General features: G+C 41.1%; 1 protein-coding gene across 4 annotated transcripts in view; it reads right to left on the bottom strand.

The window, feature by feature from the left end:
• CHD9 (chromodomain helicase DNA binding protein 9) overlaps positions 1-17232 on the bottom strand; it is an 86500-nt gene extending 69268 nt beyond the window's left edge. For 3 of the 4 annotated variants that reach the window (XM_058034401.1, XM_058034404.1, XM_058034403.1), the window contains exons 1-3: positions 9998-10289; positions 8236-8324; positions 1424-3026 (exon numbers count right to left, since the gene is read on the bottom strand). In XM_058034401.1, coding sequence (XP_057890384.1) covers positions 1424-2860 — 1437 coding nt within the window. In that variant the 5' untranslated portion in view covers positions 2861-3026; positions 8236-8324; positions 9998-10289. Of the gene's footprint in view, positions 1-1423; positions 3027-8235; positions 8325-9997; positions 10290-17214 lie in introns of those variants that run through there. The other variant, XM_058034402.1, reaches the window with a different exon arrangement.
• Positions 17233-27826: the final 10594 nt, after the last annotated feature.

Raw genomic sequence — 27826 nt, 5'->3', positions numbered from 1 at the left:
GGTTCTGACAAATATAACACGAAAGTCACAGCACCAGAAAGCTTTATTAGACCTGCTTTTCATTGCCTGGCTTATATCCCACAGGCTCCTCGAAAATGATACCAAGCTCTGGGTTTCTCAGCACCCCCACTTTTCCTGGAGCCCATTTCCTCTTCACCCTTCACCCCAAGTATGGATCTCCTACAAGAGAGGCTACTTAGGTGCACCCTCTTTTGGTTTTTTAGGCAGGGAAGGAGAAGGGAAATGTTTATCAAAACCAACAGATTGCATCTACTGCATCATTCAGTTAATCAAGCTCATCTGAACAGCACTGCTGGATATCCATGTTCCATTAACATCACCCCACAGTTTACAGAAAAAGTTTCACTGCTAGGAATTGACAATTACACGCTCCATAAACATAAGCAGAAGTTGTAATGGAGAAGCAATCTACTGAACCAAGACCAAAGATTAAGTGTGTTAAGCCCTTATCTCTACACTAATGATCTAAAATTAACAGGGGGGGAAAAGAAAAATGCTACATTGTCTCCTTCACAGGCTTGTGCCCTACAAACTAAGAGAAGCAAAAGTCAGTAGTTAAGGTTCTTGCCTTCCCCATATTTTTCTTCCAGAAAGACAATATTCTGGTTTCTCAGGTAGGGAGAATATTGGTAGCAAGAATACAGAAGTAAGTTACTTAAATCTTTTTAAAGCTGTCTTCTGTAAATTGTGTTTGATTGTCAGAGTTGCATCTGTTTTGAAATGCACACATTGAAAAATAGCAAACAATTTTTATGTCATCTTGTCCTCCTTGTGGAGGACTCAAATACTTGCAGTAGATGGGCACATTATACTAAAACAACTGCTGAATTTTTTGGTAGAGCCAAAAGTAACAAAATCCAACATACACACAGCTTTTTATATGTTTTCTATTATTATTGAACACATGAAAATCAAGAATAATAAGTGTGTATTTTTAGGCAATGAGCATGAGCACAAAGACACAAAGCAAAGGACAGAGCAACATAACCACTGCAATTCTTGCAGGAAATCAGCCATACAAACCTTACCAAAGGTCTTAAAAACATGTTTCTCTAAGTAATTTTCAAGACAACAAGTCATTATATTTGCATCGAAATCATAAACCAGTAAGTTTTCTCTGTTGTACTTCAGAAGTACAAGCAGCAGAAGGAGCAACACCATTTTATCTGAATAAGATCACGTAGTCTTGCTTTCTGCAGTGATAGGAAAACAACAGGAGAAAGCAATGTCTGCATCAACTGGTTAGGTTTATTCCCTCCTCAACAAGACTCCTTTAGGGTCAAATAACAGCTCAGAGACTTTAGTTATCATGCTTGGACTCAAGCACCAGTCACTATTATTCATTTCATCCCATCAACCAAATCAGATGGTTCAAACCCCCACTCCCCAAATCCCTACATACCTGTCCTTGTAAGGTTGCACGACTCCTGCCCTGCAGGTGCTGATTAGAAACTGAAGAATGCCAAGGATGGATCTGAGTTTGAGACGGTGCCCGAACGAGTTCGGATGATGGTGTCACTTGTTGAGGGGTTATGTGGTGTTCCAGGTCATGCTCTAAAACATGGCTTGTGCTATCCTGGACAAAGGCAGAGTCATCAAACTGTGGCAGAAGGTCTTCCTGCAAGAGGTCATCTGGGTCAAGTCCTGTGAATGGTTCACTGTGAGTCTCCACTTGATGAAGTAAGTTGTCATCTAAAGATGTAAAACCGTTGCTTTCAATAGGGTCAGTGAAATGGCTTATCTGAGAAGCAGAACCAGTAGAAGCTGGAAAATTAATATTCACAGGAGAGAGTTTGGAACTACTAAAGTTGCCCTGAGGATGCGCAGAATGCAACATTTGAAAAGTACTTGAATTCAAAGTTGCGTTAGGATTCAACATGTGCTCAGTTGTTTCTTGCTTGGTCCCTGTTTGAGATGTAAAGGCATCGCTTCCAGTGAAGTCAGAGATAGAGTGTGTCTGCTGGCTGGTAGAAAGAGCTGTTGTAGGCTGAAGAAGGCTGGTAGGAGAAATGTGATTATTAGAGTACGAATACGGAGATGAAAATTGTTGACTATTACTGACAGAACATGGAGTAATAGTTGGGGACTGTCCATCAAAATTTCCTTCTTGATTCCCACAAAAATGTATTGAAGCACTTGCAGTTTGAGAAAACTGTTGAACGGACAGAGGCTGCTGTGAAGTCGATGGATTAGAAACTGAAGGTGGGTGGTTAACACTGACTCTGAGGGAAGTAGACACGTTGACTTCCATGAAGTCTTTTGGCTGACTCAGAGCATCCTGCCCCGTGCTGTTCCTGCTCTGCTGCGGCCGTAGCGAGGCACACTGATGCTGTGGTTCATTAGCCTGAAATAAGGCAAAGTCATGGTGTGCTACAAAGCTTTTGTTTTGCTGCATAGACTGAGAATGTCCTTGGTGAAAAGGGGACCCATTTTGATTGGAAACAGTCGTGGCAGTTTGATGACCCCACATAGGACTGCCATCGGCCACATCTGGAAACATCCCATTGGACTGGTTTTGCGGATGAACTGGTGAACAATTGAACTGAGAGTGTGGTGATAAGACATTGTCAGCTGAGCTATTAAAAGACTGATTTACTGAGTGAAGCTTCAGTGAATCATACTGATTCAGCTGATCAAACTCACTCATCTTTTGTTGATTTTGAGCATCTTGCACATGGTTCAGTGAGTCTATGTGCAAAGGTTCAAATTCTGCACCCAAATTCAATTCATCAACAAGTGAAACAGGTCCAGGTTGAACAAAGGCATCATCTGACAAACCTTCTAAGGTCTCACTAAAAAGATTGGCATCATCAAAAAAATCCATCATAGGATCAGTCATCTTGAGAGGTCTGTTCTGCTTTTGCTCTCAACTCCAAATGGAGTCAATTTTGTCTCTCCACAGTGAACAGAAACAAATGACATCCAGCGGTCACCACCTTATCCAAGGCATGCCAACAGCCATTAGTGCTTCTGATGAAACATCTGTCTTCAGGTGTTAAAGCATCCTGAGGGAGAGGAGTGAGGGGAAAAAAAAAAGGAAAATTTTAATTACTCTCCTCATTCTTCCTGACCCTTCCCAACACTTTTAAGGGTATTTGATACTTTGCTCATAACTTTAGCTACACCAAAAATCAAGTAAGTTATTTTTGCTTATACTCGATGCCCTGTGCAGGTTTTATAATACTTGCCCCTTATAAAAATACATTTTAAATATAATGGTTTCATTTGTTTTATTCACTCAAAGCAAAGTTTTAGATTAGCCTTGGTCATATTCATTAAAACAACCAAATTGCACCAGAATTGGGTTGTAGTGCTCCAGGATTAGAATTTGTTTATAGCAAAGAAATCATACATATATGAGATGTATGTAATAATTCTGTATACTTAATGAAAAATCTTGGAAGTTATAAACTACATTTAAGTCAGGCTTCATTAGGAGAAACTGGGATACTTTGTTTCTTCTATTTAAGCTGCACTATGCAAAGTCCTGAGAAACTGTATTTTATTGCACTTAGGACATAACAGACTCTTGTTAAAAGGAAAGACAAGAGAATGAATACAGTGATACAAAGAAAACACAAAAATACCAAGTTTTGGTTCAAAGGAGTTTGCATACCTAGTTTTGAAATATTTGAGACTATATATTCGCAGTATCACTGAGTGATCACTAATTAATTGATTTGTAGTGATGGATTTAAAGAGAATTGAAAAGCATGGTAAATTTAACTTTAGCCTAAAACCTCCCACATTTATAGTGTAATCAAACAGAATGGGAAATGACTGAAAATGTGTGTCTGTGATAATCTACCTCCCCAGACAACCGGTAACTCTGTACAATAGGGAAGCAATCACTTTAAATGAGCACCTTCATAGAATAACCATTCATTTATCCTGTCAGTACATACATCTAATTAAAGAAAATTAAAAAAAGGGAAAAAACCAGACACAACTTTTAATTCCTGACCCTCCCATTAAAGGTCACCTTCAATTGCAACTCATCATTAATGAATTTTCCTAAGAATAAAATGAGCATAGAATCCTTCCAGAAATGAACATCCAGTAAATCTGAAATATTCTCTGATAGAAGAGGTTCATGCTGAACCTGCTAAGCCCAAAGTACTTCTTGGCAAGCTGATGAGAACCCATTCTGCACATATTCCTAGGCCACTGAGGATGGTGTGGCTATAGTCAGAATAAAGCCAGACTTCAATTCACAAACCTCCTTTAGGTTTGAGTATATGAGACTTCTGGTGTGTACAGAGAAGGACAGAGGGATCCTGTATCATCCTGAGAGACACAGATCAGGCATGGTGTCAGTGAGGAGGAGAACAGGCATGATAAAAAAAGGGACAGAAGCTTAGGGAGATGTCACCTCAACACAGCAAAGCTGCTGTGGGCCCCAGATTATACATGTGCAAGTTTTTGCTTGAAGTTGGGATCTCTTGAAGTCCCAAGATAAAGAAAGCAGTAATATAAATTAGACCTCATTATCTTCAAACACTGATTAAGTTGTCTACTTACAAATAAAAGCAACATAACGATGACGTTGCCAGAATGGAACACCTTCCAATAGATGACAAACGAGTAGCAGGATCCAGGTAGAAGGTCTGGCATGGGTTATAACACTGCTAATATAATGATATCTCATCCTAGTTTATCTCAACACGAAAGGTAAGTCAGGAGAGAGCTATTTTACCAGGGATGTACAATCATTAACTAGTATACATCCTCTTAGCTAGAGAAGTCTAGAACTAGTCAACAAGACTAAAAGCACCCTGTATTTAAAGTCATATACACCAGACAATCTCTTCCTGTTTTAATGACTGTGTCCCTTTCCAGTAAGGAAATGGAGAAAAGCTTGCAGAGCAGCTGGAATTACTGCAGCATTCTCAGAACTGGCCTCACAGAAATTTACTTCTTGGCTCAAAAACCAAGAAACACTTTCCATCTTGTTTTTTCCTACTTCCTTTCAGTATAAGGAAAACAAAATAGGAAATAATGAACAAATAATATGAATGCTTCTTTTAAAATGCTAAGTTTTATAACACAAATGAATCTTGGCAGGTATAAATAGGAAAAATAACCTGACGATGTCAGCTTTGCTTCAAGGATCCAAGAGAGTTGGATAGCACAGATGAATTTCCAAACTGAGAAATCTGAAGGCTAGATACATGAGAAACCTCTCCCAGCTAATTAGACCAACATAAATTTATTATGAAGACAGCTTCTATGTAAAGAGGAGATTGTGAAGTGAGAAAAACTTCCCCAAAATAACCCCACCAACCAACCACCCAAACTTCTTTGGAAAGAATACCACTATCGAAGCCTGAACACAAGTCTGCTGCAAAGAGTTTGGGTTTTGACCAGGGAAGTACTTTTACCCATAGTCTTCAAGGAAACTTCATGTCTGTCTTATACCAGAAGAAAAGGAAAACAAGATCTATTGCACAGAATACATCAAAAAACCTGAACTCATTCAAAAACATAAGGGAACAGATAGCAAATTTCACTCTGAAAACAAAGTGGAGTAACAGTAAAAAGGAACATAATAAAAAATTCTAATGTGTTTTATTTCATTTATTTCATGGCATTTTTGACTACTCTTGCTGAAGTGACAACAGAACACAAGCTACTGTAGTTATAAGCAAGTAAATCAGGTGGAGCTTAAGCACTTTGCCATGACAGCCACAGTTTCAAACTTTGATACACGAGGTATCACTGCTTCACATGACTGATGTGTGACAGTACCAAAGATAAGAGAAATCAGTGACTTTGGTGGCCATTTTTTCTCAAAAGAAGTTGAAATTGTGGCTATTCATAAAAATAACAGAAGCCATCTCAGAGAGAAGCTAGGGACAAGTTAGCAACCACAAGGAACTAAAACAAGTCATAAAAGCATGACATAAGAGAAATCCAGACTATGGGAAAAGGACACAGTCATAGTTAGGGAGGAGTTTTACATGAGATGCTTGCAAAGGCTTTAGTTCTGGGGAATTTTTAGGGAAGCAATGCAACCAGGTAAAACAAACAAGAAGTCTGTCAGAGACTGAAGAAATCAGTGTATTTGCTAAATTCTATGTAGCTTGCAACAGCATGACAGCTTTGTGGCTTGCTGTGATTTGCCCATCTATCAGCAGGTGGAATACTGCATCAAAAAAGGTGCATGGTAAAACCCAGACACTCAAAAAACTGATCACTTCTGCTCAATATTTAGAAATAAGACATTCCTTTCCCAATATTAAAAGACAATTACACTGTCATTACTTGTCAGATTTGAACTAAAGCTTTGGCCAAGTTCAAAAAGCCGAGTTAATTAAATAACACCGAAGTTACTTCCTGCTGATGTGCCAATAGAATTGACATTCTATCACAGATTTAAAGATCAATGTACATGTTCAATTTAAAAGGCACAGAGGGGCATATCCCAGTCATATAGAAGACTAAAAAAGAACATTTAGTAGATATAAACTCTTTTATTCCCTAGCAGAAAGGAGTGTCTGTATGGAGTGCCATGGTATCTGCAGCTAAATATGGATTGAAAAGATGCATTTTCTTATTGTCATCACTAAAATTCTGACAAAACTTGGTTGGGTAGCCCAAAAAAACCCCATACATCCAACTGTATATATACATATGCATTGTTTTAGATTAAAATTACTTTTCATTTCTATGAATTTCTAATTATGCATTTCTAACTATTTTTGAGTAATGAGCCATCCATTTAGTAAAATCATGCCCTCAACATACTGGTTTTGTTTAGAATCCTCTTTGTGCTACAGAGTTCACAGACATCATGCTAAATATTCAAAAGATCACTCAAGTACCTTGAATTTTAATTTGAAGATTATGAAGATTTGAAACACATGGGCTTTAACTAAATTCTCAGAACTGAGTTCCAGCCCATGGCTACAGTTCCAGCTCCAAGTAAGAGCAAAGAACTGGAGCACACTGGCTTGTGTGTGCTTGTCAGACTAATCACAGCAGTCTGTTGCCATACCTACACTGATCCTGCTTGCACCAAACACCCCATGTAACACTTTCCCTTCCTCTACTCCCCAGACATGCACAAACTCCACCTTCCTCCACCTCTCCTCCTTTCAGACTCTGGGAAATAAATATAACAAATGTAAGTAAGAAAAAAAAGGACATCAGTAGCTATTTATTTGTTAAGGTTGTTCATGGAATTTCCAAGCAGCAAACAATAAAAATGGCATTTTACTTGGGAAGAAAATCCATCTTCCAATCAACTGACAGCAAATTTCTACCATTCTCAACCATGGCTGCCTTCACTGTGAATGGCAGATCTTCCCTAATGAGAACAGCTTTGCTTAAGCTGAATAGAGCAAAACCAGCCCAAAGAGAAAGTAGATCACAGAACTCTGTATAAAACAAGAGGTATCAAAAAGCCCCACAGCAATGCTTAGGCTACTTATTATACTTCATTAAGAGATCCATGTTAACATTAATTTTTAACTCAAGGTAAATTTATGAAGCCTCGAAAAGATATTTCAGCTAGCTGTACTTAATAAATGGAGAGAAGACATAATAACAAATTCTGTAATGTATGAAGTAAACATAGATTAAACTTAGCTGTTTTCTTCAGAGGCCTACAAAAATTAAAAATACTAGTAGCTTTTTGAAAAAATCACATTTTCTATAGAATCTTTTGTGGGTTTTTTTTCCCCCTACTGTTTGGAAGTGCAGGTGTGTGTAATACAACAAAGTTTCTTTAGACTAAGTAAGGTTTATGTTATTGAGAAGAAGTGTTGTTGTTTGTTTTGATTGCACAAAATTCAGATCCTTTGCTTTGGTTGCATTCCAAGTTAGAATAACTTTCTTTCCAAAACTCCAAATTCCAAAGAGGCATGGCAAGATGCACAGTTAAAGCTTTAGAAATGTACATATATCAGAAAATTACTCTCAAATCACAGACCAATTTATAAATTATTTACCTATATACCACTGTTTCTCTCTCTGTAATACTAGGAATTAGTGATTTAATTAGAGCATTCATCTTTAAACATATGAATTCCAAACTTTAGTTATTAGCTTGGGTCAACAATAAGAGCTAGCACAGGCACCTAATGAACCCTATACTATTAAAGTTCCTGATGAACCTTTAAGACAAAACTAGGCTGCTGAAATCTTCTACATTAAAAATATATTATAAATAATTCAGAAAATGACCCAAGTCAAAATAAAAAATATTCTTACCCATGAATATAGAACACATCTCTTGAATGAAGAATTGAAAAGCTCAGAGCTGTGTTTTAAATCCAGATGGATACCTCATCATCAGAGACCTGAAAATGAAGGATGTCAAACAAGTCACACAATAACCAACTTCAGGAATGTACATTCAAATGCAATACCTGAAACTCCAAAAGATACCATAAAACCAAGAACAGCAGAATCAATACACAATCACTAGTAGCTATGATTTTGTGTCTGGTGAATAGGTACATATTCATTTTGTAGGACTACTAAAAATAACCCAAGTCTACAAACCCCTTAGGATGAAGGGCAGTTTGTGCCACAATACCAAAAAGTTTAGGCTAACTTTAAGTACTCCAAACCAGCAACTGCAAAAAGAAAAGTTTTGAGGTTATGTTTCAAACCTGTCAGTCTGAGAAGCCCTGTACATGTCTTTTAACAGCAGTGAGCTGTTCCACTCTGACAGTGGACTTCAATGGGAACTGACAGTGCCTTTTGGGGAGAGAATACCTGCATGACAGTTTTATCCTGTTCCTTCCCTTGGCAGAAGGTAAAGGAGCTCAGTTTCAAGAGGTTCTCATTTAATCTGAAAGAGGCTTCAAAACATCACAAAGTTTAAAGGAAAATGTGTGCAGGGGGGTTCTAGGGCCACTGTGTAAAAGCCTCAAAGCACACAAAACTACCCTCTAACAGTGAAAGACAGAAAGTTTGTATATGAACTGAAATTCTACACCAGTGTGTTTTTCCATTTCAAAAATATGATTATTGTGTCCAAGGCACCAAACATCCTCCAATTCCAATACAAAGATTCCTGTCTTCCTAAATACAGTTTTGTGATGCCAAAGTCTTTAACACTTTTGCAGAACTATTACTGCAGATCAATCTTTAAACTTTGTTAAAAGATAACATAGCATATAATACTGTATTGAGAAGTAGATTTTAACAAAATTATTTCCTCTCCCTACATCTTTGAAATAATGCTGTAATGTATATGGAAGATATAAATTGGTTATAGCAGCTACCGAATCCTGCAATGTTCCAGAAAAAAAAACATATCTGGTACTAATTTGGTACATAAATTGCTACAATTATCCTCCTATCATTCAGTAACTTTCAACACTTTTTCCAAGGTTGCTAAATAAAATGTCTCTGCTCTGCAATAGGGACACTTCATGCAGAGAGGTATTTTTCTAAAATTCATGTGTGACAAGCACATACCCAACACATACCTAGGGGAAAGTTGCTAAAATACCTTTATCTTTGCTTACCATTTATGTGAACTGATGATAATTTTGTATCAAAAGAGACAGAAAACTTGCTCTAGATGTTCCCTTTTTCTATACTGGAAATCCCATAATACAAACAGAGCTCCTGTCATGCACAAGTCCTCTTCACAGAAATTAGAAATGAGTTTGAAACTATTTAACTGTCAGGTCCTGTGCAACATTTTAATCTATTTTTTCTCCTGTTTTCAATCTCTGCTTATTTAGAAGTTCTTTGTGGCTAAATAAAGTTAAAGCATACAGTAACTGAATAGAGGCATTAAAAAATTTAGTATTTGACAAACAAAAAACTGAAAACTTGCAATCAAGTAATTTATTCTACCTGTAAGAGTTCAACAGTAAAAAAGAAACCTAATTCACCTGTAGCTACCATATAAGACAAATGCTATCTTAAGTTCTTGGCTAAAACAGCTGTGTATCCTTCCTCAACTGATTGTTCTTGAGTCCTCAAAATAAAGAGAAAAAAAGGTATTTCTTACTCTTTAGAACAGTGTCCACTTGCTTGAACAGCTTCCAATATGGAGACAATTTTGGAATACTTAAAAGTTTGAAAAATCCTACAAGGAAGAAAAAAACCACATGTAACTAGATATACATTCATCAGGTCTGCAATACATTATTCTAAATGTGAAATACAAAAAAATACTTCTGACAACAGAAGATTTACTAATGATTATATGAAGCGCCAAAGAGAAATCCACACAAAAGGAATGTAGAGCTTTTATAAGCTCCAAAATGGGATCTATTTCCACAGATTCTCACATAAGCTATATTGCCTGTGAAGTTTGAAATATACATATATCTGTTAAATATGATATGTTAAAAAAATTACTCTTACTAAATTTTAAGCATTACTTTTACTAAAAAAAAACAAAAAAAACCCAATATTTTGGCTTTTTCTCTAAATATCTGCAGGAGGTGTCAGAGGATGGACCAGGCTCTGCTCCTGGTGCCCAGCAATGGGAAGAGGAAGGGGCAGGAATGGTGCCCAGGGAGTTCCAGCTGGACATGAGCAAGGAGTTCTCTGCTGAGCAGGGCCCGAGCACGGAACAGCCTGGCCAGAGCCTGTGGAGTCTCCTTGCTGGAACATTCCAGAACTGTCTGGACACAGCCCTGTGCCTGTGCTCTGGGGAATTCTGCCTGAGCAGGGAGGTTGGACCTGGGAACCCACTGTGGTCCCTTCCAACCTGCGACATTCTGTGAGTCTGTGATTCTTATTTTGGACACTAAACCACAAAATTTTATACCCATTTTCTAACAGGAAACAAACAACTCATTTCAATTAGTTGAGAACAGCTACACAAATTTCTATTTTTTAAAACATCATGTAAATTTAAATAAAACAGTTTAGTTTTGCACAACATCCTTGTGTGCTTTTATCTCTTCAGTCTTGGCAAATACCTTTAGAAAATTTAACAGCACCAGCTGAAGACAGTATTATTTTCAACTACCTTCTTCACCTTTCTGCCAAAGGTTGTTGCCCTCAAAGCACACCTGCAGAACAAAACATGTAGGTGTGCATCTGCTGCTTCAGCATATAGTCTCCCAATTTAGTTTTAACCCTTCCTCTTGTTTGTTTAACAGACTTTGCATGAAAACGGCAGAAATGTATATATACTTTCTATTTTGTCATTTATATCCTGTGGGCGTTAATTGCAATAAAGGGACAATAATAATGCAGAGAATGACAACATGTTAATCTGCTGCTATTGACAGAAATCTAGACACATATCAGGAGTTTGGAATACCTTATTGCAAAGCACAGAGTTGATCCCCAAGTCAGTTTATTTTAGTGAAAATAGCTGTTAAGAAGTTAATGTGTTTGGCCACCAGACTACTGAAGGAATCCGTATCAGTAACCAGCACTGCTCATACAATATTGCAATTTTGTTTCTCTAAAGTGTACCTGTGGAGATTTTAATAAATTTCAGGACTTCAGTGATTTCCTTTTAATCACTTTCTTTCTAATATCAATAACAAAAACTTCCCATGTTTTGTTCTTCAGGTTTGAATTCCACTACATCAAACTTTTTTTTTCTTTTAGCATATCTGTACAAAATACAGATGTCTCTTTTGGAAGTTTAGTTGTCAAAAGAGAGTAACATACTCAGTGTAATGTATTTATAGCTTGCAGTTTGCTTCTGATCACTAGCAAGAGTTACAGAAACTTACAAGGAAGTTTAAAAAGAAAATCCTCTGGTGCTGCTGAGATTTCAGATGTAAACATTACAGGCTTCCTATTGTTTTGTTATCAATTTCAGTGTTACACCTCAAATTAGACCTACAAAATATGTTTCTGAATTCTAGTATTTTTCCTCAGGAATATTTAGGCCATTTTAGGATTTAGAGAAACTTTTGCACTAAAAATCAGAAAAAAACCTTTTTATTTTCATATGTGGCCTAAACCAAGCTTTCATTACAAAACATAAGAGACAGAAGACTTCAGAGCATAGCCCTCTTTCAATTCACAATCTGATAATACAATATCTTCCAATAATTCTCATGTTCTACCCTGATAAGCATCTTTGGGAACTGCTGCAAGTTTATAACCTGGAAGTACCAACTAGAACAATGCAAAGGATTGTGCCTGTTTTACAGATGCCTATGGATCCTGACTGATGAGTATAGACAGGGGTGAAGGCTTGAAATAGACAGAAATCTGCACTGGGAAAAAAAAAGCACAATTTCAAGTCTTTCATGTAGGTGGAAGCTATAACTACAGTAGCTTTACTACAGGGTAATTGAAAACACAAATTTATTGTATTGAAGTGTCAGATTTCTGATAACATATGGAATATCAGATGGGCATGGCATATCAGATATTCATGGCATTACACAAATGAAGTCTTTCTGAAGCTTAAAAGTTTCTTCACTAGGGTGTTAAGTATCAAATGTAATCAACCCATTTCTCTTCAAAAGCCATTTCCAGAACAGATTTTGGAGGAATTCCTGAATTTTAGTGACCAGTATAAAAGAGTGAACAAACCTTTCAATACTGCTTATGCAGCACAAGCAAAGTGCCCAAGAAAACACCGCAGAAGGAAACAATTTGGTAACCAGAGTTACATTTTCTAATATGACTCAGATAAAGAACAAAGTCAAAATTACTATTTGTCTCCAGAAAAAGGATGGGAACATTTTTCCATCTTCTTGCAAATTCTAACTCTTGATTTAAGACTAAAACAAAAATATATCACTTACAAAGAGAAAGATGCATGTACACTGCCAGCCTAAAGACATTAATATTTGGCAGCACCTGGATAATCTGCATGAATGAAGTTGAACATTTCAACACATCTGCTCACTGACAGATGCCATGTCTTACCAATGAATTTCTGCTGAATTCTGACTTTTAAAAAAATGCTTCCTACCTTGTAACATCTTTCTTGCAGCTTAGAAAGTGAATGTATTGTAGAGTCAGCACTGCAAGTGGAACTTGGATCCAAGGTGCTTCCAAAAGTAGCCTTTTACTTCATCACTAGAGCTCACTCTAAGAGGTAGCAGAGCATACATCTGAATTCTGTTACATACACATCTTAGAAAGTACTGCTAAGGTCCTCATGTTTCTGAAGTCAAGATAAATCTTCATTACCCACACTGTTAAAAAATATTTAGAATTGGTCTTCTGCAAGTTTTCAACACTGCAGTTATGCAAAAACACAGTCATTGTAAGCCACATTATGCTTTTCTCCTGTACCACTTACAGGAAAAAATACTGCTTAAAAACTATCTTTCCTCCTCGCACTACTGTAAATCAGAAAGTTGTGTGTTCAGCTGACTCTCACATTTATGATCTGGTCAGATTAAATATGGGAATCTTGCTGCTCCTTCAGCCAAAGCAAAAGCTGCAAATACTTTTCAGTTGCTGTTTCATCGGCAAAATGATCACTTCTTATCATGACAATTTCTTTTGCTGAAGGAGAAAGAGAATACTTCAACAATATAACCATGTTAACTATCAGTTCTTGAAGGTTTGCCTAAGTACACAGCTGGTTTCTCCATCACCCATTCCCATGCACTTGGATACCCCACGTTCCTGAGGCTGCACTTCTGACTACGGGAAGAGCACTGGGAAATAGAATGGGAGCACAAGTAAGTGTGAGATTTCAGTCTTTATAAAGCTCACAGCTCCATGGATTGATAGAGCCAAGGCCATTAAAAGGACAGCTCTAGATAGGTGGATGGAAGAATATAAAGTATTGACAGAATTAGGGTTAGGAAAGAATCTGGGTGTGATGGGCTACCAGATTCAGTTAAACACAGCAATGTTTCAGCTGGATGATTTATAAGCACAAGTACCAAGCATTACTGAGAATTCAGTTAATCTATAATAGTGGAAACAAAGAGAATGAATTCCTATTCATCCTAGTCAGTGATGAATAGCATATGCCATTTGAGTCCATCCTAAATTGCATGAAAATTATCAAAGAAATGCACTTTGGGCACTTCTTTCTACAAGACTGATACAGAAGGAAAAAAATGCACTGTAAGGAATCTGAACCTATAAAATATGTAATTGTCCAGCTTACCTGTACTTTTAAAGTGTCTGAAGGATACATAGACCATAAATATAGGGAATATTTTTATTGTAAGATACATTAAAAAAAACCTTAAAACTAACCTATAAACTAAGTGAGAACAAATGTGCACTTACTTACTTCATGGGTTTCAAAACAAGGCAATTTTAAAGCAGCAGGTCAATCTTTTGGGTTTAATCTGCCTCCATCATTAACTTTTCTCACTCATAAGAGCAACCAAATTAAAATTGTCTGGTTTAGGATCTCTATAGTGTCTCAGTAGTGGTTCATGTCATACATCTTTTAGATAACACCACTAAGAAAACTTTTTAAAAACCACACTCTGCTTTCATCATCATTTTAGCATAACTGAATTCTTGGATAATCTTTAGCACAAGCAGCTCATGAGAAATGAGAATGTGCTGAGACTCCTCAAAATTCCTGAAGAACTCTTCAACTTCAAATTCCACTTTTTTTACAGTAAAAATTATAACCTTACTCTGAGTGGCATGAATTAGTATGGCTTCACCAGGAAAGGCAGCATAGAGTTGTATAAATAGAACAATTTGGTTAAATACAAATAAGCAAGTTAGCACAAAGTAAATCAGCACAGATGCACTGTAACTCCTTAGGTGCCTGCCCTTGTGATCTTATAAATGCAAAGGAAATTGATGCAGCTTGCCCACTAACAGGGATAGAAAAAAACTCCTTCACATTCACTTTAAGGTAAGAGAGTCCCCAGTGGCCCTTAACCACAGAGCTGTTGATAACTGAAGTTCACATCCTACCTTGCTTCCCACCAACTTCTCCATGAGCCTGTGAGTTATGGGCAAAGGGCCTGGCACATCCCTGAACTGGTTAACACTCAAAAACCTGTCTTTTAAATTTTGCTCTTTGGTTTACACAATCTGGGCATTGAAGTCCATGGCACGTTGGAAGCCTCATCTGACAGATGTGGGAAGAATGAAAAAGTCATTATTAGTTACAGGTATAAGGTGTTGGGGCTGTCTAGAAACCAGTAAACCAAAAAGCTATTAATTTCTACTCTTTCTTTAACAGCTCACAAAGTCTAAGATAGGAATAATTATTGATTTTAAGATACTTACTTTGTGAAACTAACAAAAAGTTGATCTGTGCAACAACAAACTAAAATTCAGAGATAGGATAAAAATCCAAATTTTGCTCCAAAATGAGCAAAATATATTAATATATTTTAATATTTTATAAAATATATTCACATTCTGCCTTGAAATATAAGCACATGTATAACTACACACAAATGATTACATGTGAAACAAGGTGAAATAATTTTTACCTCACACCTGCCAACTGGGAACTTGATGGTGTCGAATGATCCAGGTTTAAAAACAGTTGCAGTGAGCTTTCAGGAGGAGCCTAGTTCTCCTGAGAGAGGAGAGTTACTTTTTAAGGCTACTTCTTAAAAGTCTCAAAAACTACACAAGAGAACTAGAAACCCTATCCTGTCACACAGATTGTTACTTTGTCCCCCATGAGCAGGGATTGTAACACTGAAGGGTCCAGCTCTCTTCTGCATGATGGAGAGAGACCAAGCTGTATTTTCTCACACTGATGAAGTTAAATGGCTTTTCTAACTGAAGGAAGTTCTCAGCTGCTAAAATTCAAGGCACTTATGATACAACAGTGAGGAGAGCAAACCATTTCCTACAAACTGAAAGTGTGTGCATCAAGCTTGTTGTCAAAGCTATCCAGCCAAAATGAGAGAATTCAGAATCCTTTCCAGCTGGTTTTTATCCCTGTTCACAAAATATTTGTGTGCAAAGAAGAAATGAAGAGGTTTTAACCTTTCAGTGTGTTAAGCCTCAGTGGGAAATGTGACCATCTCCCCACTTCACTGGAATAAAGATGCATGCCACCTATCCACTCAGTGCCATCTACCAACAGCACCGAGCTGGCCTCGAAATCCTCTCCTTGTCTTCACTGGAGGAGGTCAGATTGCAGCCCCTTGTGGGAAATCACCAGTCTGTAAATTCTAACCCTGCACTTTGACAGACAAATCCCTTTTTAAGTCTCCACCCATGCAGTGGGAACCTGTGGCCATGCACCACCAGCTCTCCTCAGCCCAGGAGGAGAGCAGAGTGCATGCCCATCTCCATCTCTCCCGGACACACCTCACCCACTGCCAACCCTCCCTGTCACCTTCCCTTCCCCTGCTCCCACCGATGGATCATGCTGGGGTCAATCCAAACCAGGGGGCTGCCAAACTCAGCTCCTCTTTTTCTTACTGCTTCTCTTGCCCTGGGAAATTATTTTAATTCCTCCCCCTACCCACCTCTATTCTCTTGTGCAGTGAGAAGCCGGGTCTGCCATGCCCACTGTTCTGCCTGGGAGGCTCTGCATCCCTTCCCTGCCTCACACTCCCTTCCTAAACGACACAAGGTGGCCGGGGATATTTTTACCTTCCCTACCTTCATCCACCCAACCCTTTTCTCCCACTGCCACCTCCTCGGCGGGGGAGAGGGACATGCAGCCTTTTCCTCTGACGCCCCTAAGGAGACCAGCCCTCTTCCCTTCGCCCTGCCATCTTCTTACCTGTAAGCGAGCAGGACGTTCAGGCTCTCCCCCACCCTGAGACCCCGGCAAGGCCCCAGTTCCTCCCCTCCAACTTCACCCCCACCCCCGGCCACCCCTGGGCGCCGTGGCGGGGCCCGCATTCCCGGGCGCCCCCGCCGTCTCCATCCTGCCCGCTCCACCCGCGCCGCCCCCGGGAAAAGCCTCGCCTGGCCGCCGCCCCCCTTCCTCCTCCCACCCACCTCCGCCGGCAAGGTGCGAGGGGCCGGCGGAGCCCCGCGCCCGGCGGTGGCGGCGAGGGGCGGAAGCGGGCGGGGGCGGCGGCGGGGAGAGCCCGGGTGCCGAGCAGGCCGCGTCGCGCCGACCCCGGCGGCAGCAGGGGCGGGCAGAGCCGCCGGGGCCGCCCGGTGTCTCCGGCACCTGGAGCGTGGCCTGCCCGTCCCTCCGCACGTACTCACCGCCCGGTTCGCCATTACGGTGCCGCCGCCGCTGCCCGGCAGGAGGCGGCGATTCCCCACGCCTGTGACAGCTCCGCGCCGGGGCGGCCGCGACGGCTTCCCCTCCCCCCCGCGGGGATTCCCCCCGTGTCCCCCCCCGGGAGCCGGCGGGCGAGGGCGGCACTCACTCACCGTGCGGTGCCGCAGGCCGGCGGGCGGTGCGGGCGGCGCTCGGCGCTGTCCCCGCGCCTCTCCCCGCTCCTCCCCGCGGGCGCTGCGCGGGAGGGGCCCCGCGCGGGGGGGGGCGCAGGGCGGGGGGCGAAGTTTCACTCGCTCCGCGCCGCGACCCCAGCGGCCCCAGCGAACCCGCGGGGACGGGCTGGGGGGCGCATTTGCATATTTGTCACCCCCGCGCTGATTGGCCGCCCGCGCGGGGGCCGCCGCCGCGCGCTGACACGGCGGCTCGGCTCGGGAGGGAGGGAGGGAGCGGCGTGAGGGGAGGAAGAGGCGGGCGGAGCGGGGACGGGGCGCGGGAAGGGGCGTGCGCGGGGCGGGGATGCGCGGGGGGCGGAGAGGGGACCCGGGGGCGTGCGAGTTCCCTTCCCGAGACACCCTCGCCCTCCCGCCGCAGCCCCTGCGGGAGGGGCAGCCCTGGCGGGGCGGGGGCGGGCGGCGCGGAGCCGGCGGAGCGGTGCGTGCGGCGGGCTGGGCACATCCAATATGGCCCCTGCGCCGGGAGAAGCCAATCCCGGGCGCGGTTACTCCGGAGGCTCCGGCGGAGGCCGGGCCGGGATGCGGGGCAGGCCCCGGAGGGCGGGGGGAGCGGGGATTTTCCCTGGGAAAGGGAAACTTGGCGCTCCGGCGCGATTTGGCGAGGCGCTCACGCAGCCGCTCCGGGCGGCCCGGCCGTGCCTCCGTGGGAGCGCGGCCGGCAGCGGGAATGCCGCCTTGGCTCCGGGAAACCACGGGGGCGCGTTTGACACCACGCTGGGGATGGTGCTCGCCAGCCAAGGCTCTCTCTCCCTCCCTCCCTCCCTCCCTCTCTCTCTCTCTCTCCAGGCAGAGCCCGTGGGCTGGCAGCTCAGTTCGTCTGACCCAGCGGTGGCATCACCAGGTCTTCCATTGAAAGCCAAGGGCTTTCAGGGTGAGCGAGGGGAATTCCCGCCTGCAAATGTAAAGGTAGATGCCAGGCAGGACGAGTGTAGCCTCAGGTACACGGATCAAGCCACTTTGGAATACATTTATTGAACACGCTAACAGGGCTCGTCCATTCCAACAAAGTTAACTACAAGCCTTTTCTTTTGCATAATATTTTTTTCAAACTTGTTAAGATGAAGTACGTTAAAACACAGGTATTGATTTCAAAATCAAAGTTTTGAAGTAACCATTGCCAAAGACACTTCAGTGTTATCTGAAATAACTTTTCTTTTTGAAGTGTCAAGCTACAGAGCTGTTACAGGACTCGTTTCCCCGTAGCAGGACAGCAGAGCAAAAAGCTTGAGGGGAGAGTTTCTAGCACAGCTGAAGTGAGAAACCTTTTTGGGTCTTGCCTACAGCTTTATCTACTTTGGCAAATAAGTAGAGAAAAAAAAAATGGAAAAAACCCCACTTTAGTTGAACAGTTACATAACTCTTTTGAGTTGACCTAAAGACTAAATTAAGAATTCTAGGAATACAAGAAAATTCCCAGTCAGGGTTATATACACTTGGATATTGTACCTGTGAGGACTACAGGCACAGGGGCAATCAGAAATCTCACCCTAAGTCTTCCATTCCTTGCTAGCAGGGAACATGGGATATACTTCTGGTTCTCTCCAACCTGTTGCTTCTATCGTTAGGATATTATTTAAGGCAAGTTTTGTCATTATATTAAGTATCAGATTTGTTGTGTATCTTATATGCTTGATTATAATTACAATTCAATAATTGATTACAGAATTTCTAAATAGTTTGTCTACTGAGATTCTGTGGCTACAAGCATAAGGTAGGGTCTTACCATTAGTTTAGAAGACAAGCCTTTAAGCAAGCTACTTCAATGTTTTGGCTTTACAGTACTTTTGTCTTTCTCTCCGTCTCTCAATTCGTTCATCACAAAAACTCCAGTCTTCCTCTCAGACTATTCAGAAGACTATTGTTAACATTTACACTAAACTTTGTTTTTACTTTCTTCTTTTAGCCAGCCCCATAATTTCCCCTTCTCTCGTTAGCAATTAAAAAAAGATTTAAAAAATAAATATAGCTGTTGTGTTTTTGTTTGGTTGGGTTTTTTAAAATCCTAATGGCTTCTAAATCAAAACTTACATTTCTCTGCTCCTCTAGCCCCCATAAAAGAAATAAGCACATACTTCAATGGAAAAAAGTTGGCCTTCACCCTTTTATTAGGATGAGCCAGGCAGTGGTAGTGCTTCCTTAATAAAGCTATCAACAGCAGTGGAACAGTGTGAAGGGCTCTCAGCTCTGGAGAGTGTGAATGGCAGTGTCATACGCTGAGAGCACAAGCTTGGAATCATAAATCACATGAATGACCAAAAATAGGATCATGTGACTGGTTATTCTGCTGCTCAAAAGGACATTGAAACTCACAAGCACTTCATGTTTGGATGTATCCTTTTACAATTTAGAAAACAAAGAGGTTACATAAATAAATATACAGAATTAAATAGTTATTTTTGTTTTAGGCCTCATTTTATTAAACATGTCTGTGTCACATCAGTTCCAGAGATGGCTTTTACACAGTGTTCATTTTTATTTCCATCAAAACTTCTGATATTTTACATCACCACCCTGAAATCCTATTGTTATTTCAAGCAATCAGAATTTTAGCAAGTTTTATACATTTATGGTATCTATTTTCTCAGTAGCACTGCTTCACAAGGTAATTATATTGTCTTGATCACAGTGTATTGATCGTTTTTTTGTAATGTTGGGTTTGGTAAGAGTGAACAAATACTTTGCCCCTCCACTCTTTTTTTTTTTAAATACATTTCTTCAGATGTCTCATGTACCACAGATTTAGAGCACATGCATTTTTTAATGTTCTTGGTTCCCACAGAACTATAGTGATTTATTCTGCCTTTGTGTCTTGTAACCCATTGTAGCCTATGGAGGGAGAGGTCTTCTGTACTCAAAGCAAGGACACTCATCCTTTATCCATCTGTAAGCATGGAATAAAATTTTGCAAGAAAAACTCTACCAGAGGAAACCAGTTGCTGTGCTTTCCTGTACTTGGGTGACCCATGGAAGTTGCTGCAGAGGTGTTGAGGTCAGGGCTCAAGTGACCCATTGAATCTTTAGGTAGGAAATGACCTCTGTGACCACTGAGTCCAACCATTGCCCCAGCACTGCCAAGCCCAGCACCAGCCCATGTTCCTCAGTGCCACATCTGCATCCCTAAATCTCTCCAGAAATGGTGACTCCACCACTTCCCTGGGCAGTCTGTTCCAAACCTTCCAACCTCCTGGGAGGGTCTGCATCCCTCCCCTGTCAAACCTTTGCAACACTCTTGGTCAATAAAATTTTCCTAATCTCTGATCCAAACCTCTGGAACAGCTGCTGGCCATTTCCTCTTGTCCTATCACTTGTTACTGAGGAGGAGAAACCTCCCCCTGCCTGACTACAACCTTCAGGTAGCAGGAGAGAGCAATCAAGTTCTCATTTAACCGACTGTGCTGCTGAGGCTCTGCTGTTGCCACAGTGACTGCTTTGATGCTTCTCCAGCAGCCACCCTGTGTGACTTGGGGAAGCAGAGAGCAGTGAGTGCACGGATTGCTGTGTTGGAGCAGCTCCCCCTGTCTTTGCTGATGTGCTCCAAAAGCCTCCTTGGGGTCTGGGATGCAGCTGAGGATCTGCAGTGCCACACACAACAAGCCCTTGCTGAGATGTTCAGCTGCTCAGTGTGTGCCTCTGCAACCTGCAGCATGAACAGGGAACAGAACGCTCTATCCAGGTAGCTTCTGGAGCTGTTAACAACGCTGCAGGTGAGGGGCTCTGCTCACATCATTCTGCCTGTGAATACATTCAAAGTCACATGTTCCCATAGGGTTCAAATGGGGAGCTCTGCTTGTTTCGTTGTGCTGTCACGTGGCAGTTTGTGAGTTTGTGTGAGCTGGAATGAACGCTGGAACTCCTGCAGGGAGCAGCTATGCTGTGCACCTGCACATCTGAAACACTGCAGATGCAAAGGAAGTACCCAGAAGCAGATGGTTTCTCTCATGTCCTAGCAGAGGCAGATGTAAACCAGGGTATCATTATAAATCTTTTTAGATTAGGACAAAATTTAATTTTTTCACGGTGCTTGAGAACAATTTCATCTAAGGATATGTGGATCAGAAAGAGTAGCTGGAATTCTGCATATAAACCTTTAATACTGTGATAAACAATTACCAATAAATATCTGGTTGCTAATTAAATATGCAAATAATCTGCTTTATGAAATGGAAAGCAGCTAGAATGTTCTACTTTTACTATGTCCTAAAAGTTTACCTGGCAGCTGGATCCTAGTGATGTAAATCGAGTTAACCTGCAGTTAAGGCATCAAAATGCTGGTTTCTGAAACTATTTTCATTGCCATTTCCTCAAACTCCCTCATCTGTGTCTGCTTACCACAATGACAGCCACATTGTTAATTGATGAAACACTAATGATAGTACTGAAATCTGTCATGAAATAGGAGGCATGAAAGGAGAACATTTTAAAGCTGAGCTTACTGGAATCTTACTTTTTCTACCACACCATGTTTTTCATTAAGAAACTTATAAAGCAAGTTTTTAGGGTAATTCCTGGCAGTGCCCAATTTTGGCACTGCCAGGAGTGCTAAAACTTTCAGCAAAGGTTTTCTGCATTGTCTTTAGACAGAACAGAAGCTTGTATCTTGATAGGCTGAGGTCAGTTCGTGTATCTAGACGCTCTGAGATTTGTGAGTTGGGGTTTAAAGTGTAGTCTGTAAAGATCTCATTCAAAGGAGAAGGGTGATACAGGACTTCCTCTAGACTCTTTTGTTAGGAAGAAAATAGCCAATTACGCCCAGCTGAAGGTTTTGATGACCACGTGGAGCTCACATCATCTGATTCTCTCTGGTCTCCATAAGGCAGCACTGAGGCCTCGTTGCAGTTTTCTGTAGAGTGGTTTTAGTAGAGGGAGTTTTCAGGAGAGAAAGACATCAATTCTAGCCGTAGAAATGTGCTTTTTTGCTGTTTCTTCAGTCTGTGAGAGGGAAGATACATACTGATGTCTGTACAAGGAGTTCAATGGGTGCAGGTATGGGTGTTCACCTCAGTTCACTTAGTCTCTGCTAACTTAAAGCAGCAATTTCATTGCAGAGCCCAGCCAGCCTGGCTCCTGAAACTGACAGCTGGGTCTGCACAAGCCTCAGCTTCTAAACTTCAGGGTAAAATGACAGGCTTGAGGAGAAAATATGGGGTAGGTGGTTTGAGAAGGCTGTACAGCTTCCAAGTGCCTCAGCCAATGGGAAAAGGAAGAGAGTTTAGGGGCCAGGAGTTTAGGGTAAAAGGAGGGTGCGCCCTATGAAACCTCGAGAGAGAAAACTGCAGGCACGTGCCCCAGGGGACTCTCTCCCTTTATTTGAATAAAGATGCAGGACTCCTCTGTCTCCTTTGTGGACACTGGCTTGTCATAGTGTGATTTTTCCATACAAAAGCCCCAATAAAAGTTTGGTAAAGAGTGGGGAAAATAAGTGTATTAACCAATTCTGAATACCAAATCACACAACACTTCAGAATAGTTGAATAGTGCAGGGTGCACAGTTTGTGGTGATTGGGATGGGGCTGGCCCAGCCTCATCCCCAATGGGCTGCAGCTGTGAGCAGCAGGTGAGCAGCACTGACAGCAATGAGCCATGGAGTGCCCAGGGGCACTGAGCAACCACCAAAGGGAGCAGAGGGTACACAGGGGCAGGGCATGGACAGTGAGGGGCACACAGGTGCAGGGCATGAACCATGAGGGGCACACAGGTGCAGGGCATGGACAGTGAGGGGCACACAGGTGCAGGGCATTGACAGTGAGGGGCACACAGAGGCAGGGCATGGACAGTGAGGGGCACACAGGGGCAGGGCATTGACAGTGAGGGGCACACAGGTGCAGGGCATTAACAATGAGGGGCACACAGGTGCAATGCATGAACCATGAGAGGCACACAGGTGCAATGCATTAACAGTGAGGAGCACACAGGTGCAGGGCATTAACATGAGGGGTATAAAAGCTGGGCTAGAGAACAAGTGGGGCAGATGCCTGCAGCCTTCCAAAGTGGTATGGTCTTCTTCTGTGTGGGCTGAGGCTTTCTGAAATTGTTAGTACTCTGTGTGTTGTGGCTATCTCAACTAGCATGTGTGCTGTGACAAAAAAAGAGGTTTAGAAACTCTTCAGGGAGTCTGAATGTACAAAATAGAGGTAAGATAATAATTTGTTGGTTGCTTATTGTAGTGCTTACTGTAGTAGGGAGGGAATCCTTAAGGAAAAGCTTCTTAGGTAGTCAAGAGTAATTGTAAACTATAAGCAATAGACTTTGAGGGCTTGTCCTTATAGCTCTACTAAACTTGTTGAGGTTGTAGCTTGGGCACTGCTTTCAGTCAGTCCATAGCTAGCTACAACAGCTAGCATAGGCAACTTGGAATCCCTTAAACTTAAGGGGAAATGTAGAACCTCCCCTTGGTTATTAGATTTCATTTAAGCACCTGTGAAAACTGAGCTGGAAATACTGTCTTACATAAAGCGGGTATCCATGTACCAGTTGTGAGCAGCATATGAAATAAATCCCTAAAACGTGACGTTTTAATTCAGTACCTGTGTGTGACGGCGAGGCTGAGCAATGACTGTGCCCGGTGCACCCAACCCACTCGTTCCTCCGTGCAGAAAGGTCCTGCTGCCCTCCTGTGGTCCTTCCCAGTGCCACGGGTTTGTTCTGAAGCTGCTGGAACATTAGTTTTCTTTTAAAGCCCAGTTTTTAGCTGCCTGTAAAATGAGAGATGCCTTTATTCTGTATGAAAGAGCTAGTTTCAGGATGTGGAATGTTCTTCTGTGGTAAAACTACCTTTGTGGAGGACAGGACAGCAGTGGATGTCACTTATCCCAGCTTTTGTAAAGCTTTTCGTCGCACGTCTAGTATTCATCTGTCCAAGTTAGGGTTTCATGCTCTGAATGGGTAAGTAATCAGATAAATGAAAAACTGGATGAACAGGCATGAGAGAGTGTTTAATACTGTGTGCAAATGCTGGTAACAGAAAAAATACCCCAGGGATCCATACTGAGACTAGTTTTGTTTAACAGCTTTATTAGCTGCTTAGAGAGGTTTGCGGGTGACAAGAACAGGGGGGCGGGCCAGGTGGCATGCTGGATGACAAAGCTGCCACTCAGATATAGACAAGACTGGCAGGGATGTGCTTTACTGAAGCTTGTTTTCTAATATCTGAACATATTCTAGGAATCTGGTATCTCCTGTGGTATCTTGAACATACTGAGAAATTTGTTTTATAAGTCTAAATAATGTAATATGCCAAGCCAACTAGCTGAGTCTTTGTTTGATGAAAAACACGGGTTATAATTTGTTGCTTTAAGAAATTTGTGGTGAAACTATAAACCCATGATTGAATCTCTTGTCAGTGCTGGCTTCAATAAGTAAACCTCAAATTTCCACTGAGGTAATAGCCAAGTAATCATGAAACTGAAAATGAGTTCATGACTTGAATTCTTTTATAATTCTCTACTGTTAACTGAGATTAAAACACACCTGGCAATTTTGAAAAAAAAAATCCTTTTTTTTGATGTCAGCAATACCAATAATTTCTAAAGTGAACTTTCTTCTCTTTACTTTTAAATGAATATATGCAGATGAAAGCTTGTGTTTCACCACTTGTGTAAAAGAAATTTATTATTGTAAGCTTGATCAGTACTGTGCAGCTTGTGTAAAAGGTCGTCTTGTAAGTTTCTGAGGCATGATGGAGTAACTGCTAATGTTACTGAGTTCTGTAAATGGTGTAGCTGAGCACTTGATTACTGCAGCACATCTATTTTAACTTGCTTCCTCTGCCCTAAACCGTAAGTCTCACTGGTCAGTGCAGTGCACCTCCAGAGTGGCTCTGTGAGGCTGCTGTGCAGGGCTTGCAGTAGGATACTGATTGTGCGACTTCCAAACCTAGCAAGTTCTGTGTGCGTGTGCCCCAAAGTATCCTCTCCTGAGGACTGATTTGAGGTGAACTCTGTGGGACTCAGCTGTCTTTTGTGTTGAAGCTAAAGTACTTTGGGCAATCCAGAGTACTGTAAGAGCCACACAAACAGGCTGTGTTCTGCCCATCTGCAGGGCTGACACTGTCCAAGAGGGAATGAAGGCACAACAGAGATGCATCTGTCTGCCAGGGGTTTTAGGAAGCCACAGGAGAGAGGTTGTGTTTGTTGGTGTCTTGTGGTAATTTGGACATGTCTGCCTAAATTCAGTTGAAATTGTTCTTTGAATCTGGGCCTAAACAAATGAATTTGGACCTTGACTCTCTGGGCTGAAGTCAAATATTTAACATCTGCTTACAAGTGATTAGTTAATATGGTAAGGTGAACTTTTAAAGAGGTGCAAATGTTCTGACTTGCATTTCTTGTTCAGCTTCCCTTCTGTAAAAGTTCTTTACAAGTCACAAACTGGAAGAATATGGTGAAATGAAACTTGAAGGCCTTTATAATTGTTATCTGTGGAAACATCCCTGAAGCAGTAATGTGCAGCCTAAGTGTGTAACTAGTGGTTGTCTGCGCAATGATTGAGGATTACTGCATACAGTAAACTAGATCTGTGCGTAGGAAATGAGAAATTTGAGCCTTAGCAAAGCATTACCTGGGAGATAACACACCATCACTTTTTAGAAAATTAATTCTAATGTGATTCCTGAGCAACAGACTCAATGTGAGGTACTGTTTCTGTGTTACTTGTTTATCTTTTTTTCTATTGCTGCTTTAAACTTTAGTAACTGTTCAGGTATTTGTAACTGATCTTATGTTTTGTAATGCTTTGGGATACTAAAATTGACCTTAGTAATAGACTAAACTGCTGACTTAGTGAACTTTTGTTATTCACAAAAAATGACATCTTAAATATTTGTTCTACCTAACTAGGTATGAAAAACCTGTACAGACTTTTATCATGTAATGGCTCCGCACAGATATATAGGAGTTAGGATTGCATTTTGGCTATACTAGTTTTAATTGCTTAGCTGCTTTATTGCTTTTGCTCTCCCTACTATTCATGGTTTTACTTTTTTTTTAAATCCCTCTGATAGTTACTTTTCCCTCCAGTACTTGTCAGCTGAGTTATTTAATGCCTAAATTAGAAGGCTACTTGAATTGTGGACATGTGCACATGCACAGGGTGTTGTGTTTTGGTTGGGTTTTTTTGGTGTGGGTTTTTTTAGTGTTGTTTGTTGTTGGTTTAGTGGCTTTTTTTATTTTGTTGAGTTTTCTGAGTTTTTTTTTCCTAATAGCACTTACTGAGACTGTGCCCTTGATTATGGCTCTGAAGAAACTGGTTTTTGGCTTCCCTTATTTAGAAGTTAGGAACAAAGAAATAGCCTAAATTCTACTGAACTTAATAAAAAGGAAAATACTTATCTTTTGCTTTTTTCTATGAGCCTCTTCTATCAGTTTCAGAACAGTTAGATGGAGGAGGTGTGTGTATGTCTATATAAAGTGTATACCTGCAGTGCCACACCCTCAGAAGAGAGAGTTTGTAGTGCAAATTCTTCCAAACCTCATAATATCTTTAAATCTCCTTCTGCAGAATGGAATTTGACTGCTCACAAGAGGGCACTGCAGCTCTACTTTTGTGCATGTTATTGTAAGCCATGAGAAAAACAAATAATATTGTTGGTTTTCAGTGTAATTTTAAAATGAAGCTCTACCAGTATAGATTTCCATTTTGGTTTTGGTGGTGGTTCTATTTTTTTCTTGTTTTGTTTATTTTTGGATTTTTTAAAGCGGAAATCAAGGCACTGGAAGTAATAGAGAAGTTAGAGTTAGGGGCTTTGAATGGAATGCCAGCTTCAGGGTCAGAGTATTGAGGCTGGTGATGACCGAGTGAGACAAGTAAGATAAAGAAAGCTGTGATCTCATTCAAAAAAAAAGGGAAGGCTGTCTGACCATAATGAACTAATTTATTTACTTATCAAAGCCTTAAGTGTCATTAGACAGCTCAGTAGGCAAGTCATCCTGAGAGGAGTGTTCACTTAGTAAAGATTAATTATAGCCTCCAGCATATCAAGTTTATTATGTCCAATAAGTATGTCAAACAGCTGGAGGAACATGTTTGTCTTTACACTTGATAGCCTTCTCTTGCCTCAAGGTCTGACTCCTGGAAGAATAATTAGTTGATGTGGGTGAATTGTTTCTAATTCTGCAAACTGTTTTTTGGTGTGTATTTCAATCTGTGCTTTGAGTAAAACAAAATTAAGTATTGGATTGGATGCCAAAGTTGTGAATACATAACTCTAATAGTGCATGGACTGTAAAGCACCATAGGGTTTTGTTTCTTTTTTTGGTATTTAATCTATGCATTTATTGTATTTAAGAGTAGTTGTTGAATAATTTTTGTTTTAGGATGTTTTTTTCTCAGAGAAAATATGGAAGACTAGCAACTCAAAAATTGTTGGGCTTTTAGTGTCTACCTGCTAAGAAATTCTGATAACAAGCTGGCTTTACAGTTTTTCATAATCTCTTTCTCTTTGGCTATTACTTCTCATTAAATGGCACAGACACTCACAAATTTGGTGATGTAAAAGTCTCTGCCACTGAATAGACAAGGCAGACTTGGAGCCACA

Source organism: Melospiza georgiana, chromosome 14 (assembly GCF_028018845.1).
Source record: "Melospiza georgiana isolate bMelGeo1 chromosome 14, bMelGeo1.pri, whole genome shotgun sequence".
In the NCBI taxonomy this organism is placed as follows: Eukaryota; Metazoa; Chordata; class Aves; order Passeriformes; family Passerellidae; genus Melospiza; species Melospiza georgiana.
This window is presented reverse-complemented; position numbering and strand designations above follow the sequence as displayed.